Raw genomic sequence first — 7,550 nt, 5'->3', positions numbered from 1 at the left:
GTATATATATATATATATATATATATATATATATATATACACACACACACACACATGCAATTATATATGTAGTAGAAATTTATTTCGCTTGCGCGAGAAAATTCGCTAATAATCGAAAAAATGCTACCTTGACTCACTTTGTTTCTCGAGATTTTGAACGAATTTATAATTGTCTATCAATAATATAGATTTTACATTTAATTCAAAGATATAGACACGAAATACTAAAGACGTCAGTACTTATGGAAATTCGCGTGCCTGTTAAAATTTAAGTGATTATAGCGAGGAGCACAGACTCTAATGCGAGATCTACAATAGAAGTCGTAGCGGTCGTAAGATCTTAAGTCGCAAAAAATTGACCAATCACAATCGAATATGAGAAAAATAATCAACTGTGATTGATCAATGGTAATATCAGTAATGGATAAGAATAAGAAATTGACCAATCACAGTCGTTTATTCTTCTCACATTCAACTGTGATTGGTTCATTCAATCAATTTGTTACTCTTACAATCTCATCTACTATTGCTATTGCCATTGTAGATCATGCATTATATAACCATAAAACATAAGAAAATCAACCAATCAGAGTCCTTTATTTCACGAAAAAGAAGGAAATAAAGCACTTTGATTGATTCATTTTCTTAAGCCTCATGCGTTATGCAAGGATTTATGTTCTCCGCTTTAGAGTAAAAAATTAATAGCGTTTTCGGCCCGACCGAGTTTGCATTACTTGGATCGAAGTAATGATATTTCGTGCCCTCCTATTGGTAGAGCATGTAACGTCAATAGCGAAGCATTTTCTAACCCAAGTTGATGTAAACGCTAAATTGGAGTTGAACAGTGGCCTAGTTTCCACCGAGGATTTAATCCGGATCAGAATGTAAAAACCAACCAAGTACAATTGAGCATTACTGTTCGACTGTAATAGGGAAATACTGTTACAGAAATTTTTTTATCTGCGGTAGCCCTTAACGACACGATTAAAATCTATTCTACAATAATCGTAAACGTAGTTGTAAGTGTAGGAAATTATATATGTATTACTTCCGAACAAACAAGACTTTGATTGACTATTGCGCCAACTTCCGCCGCGCGGCAAGCGTTGCCGCGTTTTGTGTGCAGGAGCTATTAGACGTATGGTAAGAACGAGCTAATCCCAGTCGAGAATTCTTTTGAACTCTTAATTGATTGATCCTTACGGTATGTCTTATGGTTACTGTTATGGAAGGTATGTGCTATGGTCTTTAAAGCCTATTCTATAAGTTGTAAACGTAGTTGTAAGTGATTGTAATTGTAAGAATTGACCAATCAAATCAAATATGAAGTCGGTTCTACATTAGTTACAAGCTGATTGCAAGTTTGTTGTGACACTCAATATGAAGCATTGATTTCAAAATGCAAACTTTAAATTGACTGTCGCAACAAACTTGCGATCGACTTGCAACTAATATAAAACCGGCTTGAAGAGAATATTTAACTGGTCAATTCTTACAACTACAACCACTTATAACTACGCTTACAACTATTATAGAATAGATTTTAAAGGCCATAGCATATACCTTCTATAACAGTAATCTTAAGACATGAGTAAACTTAAGCCGATGAGCCAATCAGGATACTGCTTTAGATCTACGCACTCTAACGAAAACAAAAGTAGCAGTAAACTTATCCCTAAGGATTTTAATCGGTTGAAATTTACCTTATTACGAGATTATGGATAAGTTTACTGTTATTTTCATTTCCATTAGATTACATAAATCTAAAGCAAAGCCTAATTGGCTCATTGTGCGTCGGCTTAAGTTTACGTCTTAGCCCAAGGGATCGATTCTGTATCTTGAAATAAGGTGAAAATTATAAAAGTGAGCGAATTTACTGATTATTTCATTGGTCAACATCTAGTAAATTTGCTCGCTTTTGTAATTTTCATCTTGTTTGAAGATATAAGGTTTGTTCGCGTTGCACGCTCCAATACGTTCGCGTCACCGAAACCAACATGACGGCTAAATGTTTGCATCGCGTTAGAGCATATTTCATGGATCAATTAAGAGCACACTCCATTTGCTTCACCTCAGAAGGTGATATAATTGAGGCATATTACGCACGCATGCGGTTGAAAACATATTGTATCGAAAAAAATATTTCAGATTCATTTTGTATAAAAATGCATTTAATAAAGGTGTTTTTTATATAAATATAAGAATATAATATATATAACAATATAATATAATATTAATAAAATAAAATAAAAAATAAAATAAAAAAAATAAATAAAATTAGAAAAATTTTTTTAATGAAAAAAATAATATTAATACAATAAAATAAAATATAATATAAAAATATAATATAACTTTTATATTTATTAAAAACGCATTTATTTTGTATAAAAATGCTTTTCAAATAATCGAGATAACACAAAATACTCGAAACGAGGCACAAATCCGACCCGTTCGAGTGGATTAGGTTATGTTAGGTGACATGCTCACTTGTCCTAAATCTGTTCGTGTTAACTGAACATTATCACTGACAAGATAGCAGACAAATATTTCTGATTTATTTATGTCCATATAATTTAGGAATCGTTTGGGGAAATTTGGGAAAAGCATTTAAACATTTGGGAAATAGTAATAATTTTTCTTGTAATTAACAAATTTTATCATGCGTTAAGTTAGCAATGATCTTATTTAATGTATTTTATAAATGGAATCGATTAGAAATCATTTGGGGAAGACGTCTTTATTATTATTTTCATTTGGGAAAAGTCACTATTTGGTAATTCAATAGATTTACACATTACGAAAACGAACAAAGCCCGGGTGTAGTATAGATGTAATAGATATAGTAATGAATATATAGCAAACCTAAAATCGTCAAAAATTAATCAATTAGACTCGCATCTAATTATACGTAGTAAGAAATTATGTGTAATAAGAAATCAATTTAATCATAAACTTAATTATATTCAACTAATCTTCTTCACTAAAAAAATTTTATATTATTTCCCAAATATTTAAATGCTTTTTCCAAATTTCCTAAATTATATAGATATAAATAAATCAAAAATATTCATTTTGTCTGCTATCTTGTCAGAAAGTGATGTAATAGAGTGTAGAGTAAAACATGTGGCACACAATGCTTGTTTTCCTGCTAGATTATTAGCTAGATTTGAATTTTGCCATCATATTGGTTGCGATACTAGATGCATTCGGGGAGACACTATTCATGCTATGAACACAAACGCTACTAACGCTGTTCGTGGAGCCAATAGCGCGATAGCGTTAGCAAGCTCCGATCCCGGCGTAGCGTTGGTAGCATTTAACATAGACTTATAAGATAGACAGAGCATTCATACGAGAAACTAAGACTTGATAGAAAGAGAAAGAAATAATCACGGACTTCTCTTCTTTTCTAGTGGTGAATTGATTGGTTGCCGCGGCAAACTAGGAAGTGGCCGAGAGCAACGAAGATAAACATTCGAGAATTTGGCCTTACGATTAAGCTGATTGGCCTCCCATCACTCACTGTAAAAGAGAGAAACAACTGTCTGGAGTAGAGCTGTCCTTCAATCCTATTTCAGCTTCTCTCGTATGAATGCTCTATCTTATAAGTTTATGCATTTAACCAGAGAGATTTAATAGTTGTTGAGGTTAAGTTAATGTAGAGAATTCTGTTTTCAATCACCAACCATACTTTTCTCTGTAATTAAAATTTTTAGGATTTTGTAAAGTATTTATAACGTAAATTTTTAATTTTCGTAGTGAATAACAGAACGCAATTTCAATTGCAATCTCTATGACAGCTTGCCGCTAGGCTAGAGTGAACAATGTAAACTAGATCAAAAGTTAATAGTTACATGCGGTTTACTGAGTAAATTAATCAGATAAAAGGAAAAATCTTTGAGTATTAATTTGAGAAGAAGCGCATCTACATCTAATAAGGATCTTAAGCATCTGCAGCGAAATACCCTGCCACGCTATATCATAATAGTAACTTTTTTCCATACACGGGAATTAAAAATCACAGTAACAAGATATCTCTGATTTTCACATTTGTAATGAAATTAAATACACAAGTTGAACTCTGCAGAAACTTTGAAAAGTTAAAGATGACACAAGCCCATGTGTCCAGTGACCAGAAGTATGTTCATTCCAACCATCAATTGCAGAGATTGAAATTGTATTCACTACAATAAAATTTGAAATTCACATGTTACGTACGTACATTTAATGGCCATTCTACCATAAGCCTAGCATTAGGATGAAATTATACGATACGGGAATCAGCATGCGGGACAGAGGATGCGTGATTCGAACAGCCAATCAGCACTCTTCCACATTTTTCTATCCCATGTCTTTCCCACGATTGACTGCTCGAATCACGCATTCTCTGTCATGTTGATTCCCGTATTGTGATTTCACCCTTAGTCATAAATCAGAAGTCAGAAGTTAAAAACTGACGACTGTGATTAGTTAATTTTTAGCTTCTAACTTCTGATTTATGACTAACGGCTTATTGTAGAAGCATTCATTCATAGTACGCATTCTACAATAAGCTATTAATTATAAATTAAAAATTAAAAGATGGAAATTGATCAATCACAGTCGTCAATGTCCAACTTTTAATTTCTGATTTATGACTAATGGCTTATTGTAGAATGACTATAAGCGGGAAGCACAGATTCTTGCATTACGCATAATACGTAATAAATGCATAAAAAAATGTACCAATCAAAGTTTTTTGTTTTCTTCCTTTCTATGAAATAAAGAATTCTGATTGGTTGTATTTCTTATGTTTTATGTGTTATGCGTTATGCAAGTATCTATGCTCCCCGCTTTACTGCCTTAAGTTTTTCGTATGCCAACTCTTTTTGTGCTGTTGCAGTATGCTGCAAGTGTCTGCTATCTAGCTATGCTCTAAAATTCACTGCCAGCGCTGAAAATCTACAGTTTACGTCACGTATACTGTATATTTTTCAGCACTGGCAGCAAATTTTGGAACATAGCCCTAGCATCTTATGACGGCAGCCTAGAAACTAGTATGTCGTTTATTGTGAGAGCAGCTGCTTGGATTATTTGAAAATACGGTTTTCTCTCTCTTTCTTTCTCTTTCTCTTTCTCTGTCTCTCTCTCTGTGTCATTGTTGATTAACCGGTGGAGAAAAGATAGAGAAATCATTGCGCTAACGCTAAGCTGCTTATAATTATCGAATCTCACGTATTGCCTGATTTCAATCATCATCATCATCATCATCATTATTATCGTCGTCATCGATATCATCATTATCGTCATCATCATCATCATCATCATCATTATTATTATCATCATCATCATCATCATCATCATCATCATCATCATCATCATCATCATCATCATCACCTTTATCATCATCATCATCATCATCATCATCATAGTCGTCACTAATATTGTAAGCATGACGGATCGAACCGAGTTGAGAATGAACGTGGCTGCTTTGAAACGAGTTGATCCCTACGTGAAGGATATTTTGGAAACTGCGACCCACGTCGCTCTGTATACATTTAACGCGGATGAAAATGAATGGGAAAAGACCGACATCGAGGGTGCTCTGTTTTTGTACTCGAGGAATGGCGAGCCATACAACAGTATTCTCATAATGAACAGGTAGTATATACCGAGGTGTTATATATCTACCAGCTAGAAAAATATAAGTGTGACGTTTTACTTTGCATCGCCAGTGATTTACTCGAGAGATTTGTAAATTATTTTTATCCAAGTTTAGTATCTTTTGCACATCCATCTTATATTAATAATAACTAAAAATGTCATATAGAAATGATATATATACATATTTGTTACAGATTGAATACAAACAATCTAGTGGAACCAGTTGCTCCAGGTTTAGATTTACAACTGCAGGAACCATTTCTGCTCTATAGAAATTCTAGATGCAACATCTATGGTATTTGGTTTTATGAAAAAGAAGAATGTGTACGCATCGCAAATATGTTAAATAAACTTCTGAAAGAATGTGAAGAAAATCGCAAAATCACTAACAAACCGTTACTGAAAGCTAAAAAGACCTCTGGACCCAACGTAAATAACGTGGACATATTCAGCATGCTTAGCAAGGCACAAGAGGACTTTAACACGAGCAGAGGTAGCGGCGGAGGTGGCGAAGGCGATAGCACAATAGTAGGATCAAAGTCTCCATCGATTACACCCATGACCGACAATATTTCTGGACCTTTAGCTGCTCCCTTAGGACCTGATGTCACTTCCCAAAGTGTAATGGACTTCTTTGCTAAAGCCAAGGTTAGCGTTGTATCTCTTTGCTGCTCTATTTGACATATTATTTCTCTATCTCTTATATCACTTGTATCGACCAGGTGAATACTGGACATTTCAAAGCAGGCGACCAACCGACTCCAGGAAGTACGGTTGTGGTCGAAAGTAAACCTTTACTTGCACGTTTAATGTCTCATCCGGCAGCGCATACTTTAGAACATATTGAGAAACAGCAGAGATCTGTGACACCCCAACCATCTCATCAATCACAATCGACAACGATTCCATCCACAAACAAGTCTAAAAAACGAAGTAAAGCAACTTTGCAACAGGAATCGATAATATCCACATCAGCGCCGATTTCTCAAGATTTGCCGCCACTACCTGTTACTCAAAATGTTAACGATTTAAATGCGTCGACTGGATTCCTCAGGATACAGTCGCCAACCAACGTAACGTCTTCTACTTTAAGAAATCATCAAGTTTCCAACATTACTAATACCAATAATGCCAATCCACTTGCGTCATTATTCGCTCATGCTTCCGGAAGTACGGTAAGAAACAAAATTTTATCTTTGTGTTTATTAAGCATGTGTATATTCGAAAGTCATTGTTTTTTTCTTTCTTTCTGTATCCTGATTTAGTCGTCAGACGATATTATCCCGGCAGCGTCTACATTGTCAGGAAGAGGTTCGGCACCAGCATTGATACCACCTGTGATGTTTGCCGCTCCTAGTCCACCTGAATCCTTAAATCGACCGTTAGAGCCACTAACGAGGAATCAACTTTTACAAGCATTCAATTATTTGTTGAAAAGCGATCCGGATTTCATCAACAAACTTCACGAGGCCTATGTCAAATCGTTTGGAGAGATACTTTCTTAAACTCATTATATTATTATATTAATTGCAAAAAAACCCATTGTAAGGGTTATGACTGAACAAAAGGAACATCACTAAGCTAAATCTCAATATTCCTACATTACGTGCATGTACATACATAGATGATATGTAATGCTCGACCTTCAATTGAGAAGATAAGTTTCTTTTAAAGAAAAGGAAAATTTCTTTTTGGCCGAAGATTAGAAAGCAGATATAAGAATAGAACATACAATATAATACCTTGAACAGTATTTTTATAAAGGAATGCGCTTTCTTTCGAGACGATAAAGTAAAGAGGATGAAACGAGCAGGAACTCATATAATGAAGTTTGGTATGAATGAGAAGTTGCATCTTAAAGAAGTGGACTTGTTATGAATGATATAATTATATATATACATGTATAT

At 34.3% G+C, this 7,550-nt stretch overlaps 1 protein-coding gene across 1 annotated transcript; it reads left to right on the top strand.

The window, feature by feature from the left end:
* Positions 1-5,431: 5,431 nt before the first annotated feature.
* LOC105622917 (mRNA-decapping enzyme 1B) lies at positions 5,432-7,148 on the top strand. The gene is made up of 4 exons (XM_012204325.1): positions 5,432-5,640; positions 5,838-6,291; positions 6,366-6,818; positions 6,909-7,148. Exons 1-4 carry the CDS (start codon positions 5,432-5,434, stop codon positions 7,146-7,148), a joined length of 1,356 nt encoding a protein of 451 aa, XP_012059715.1.
* The last annotated feature ends 402 nt before the right edge of the window (positions 7,149-7,550 follow it).

This window comes from Atta cephalotes (genome assembly GCF_000143395.1).
Source record: "Atta cephalotes unplaced genomic scaffold scaffold00050, whole genome shotgun sequence".
Taxonomy (NCBI): Eukaryota; Metazoa; Arthropoda; class Insecta; order Hymenoptera; family Formicidae; genus Atta; species Atta cephalotes.
The sequence above is the reverse complement of the archived record's forward strand: the minus strand, read 5'-3'. Positions and strand labels throughout refer to the sequence as shown.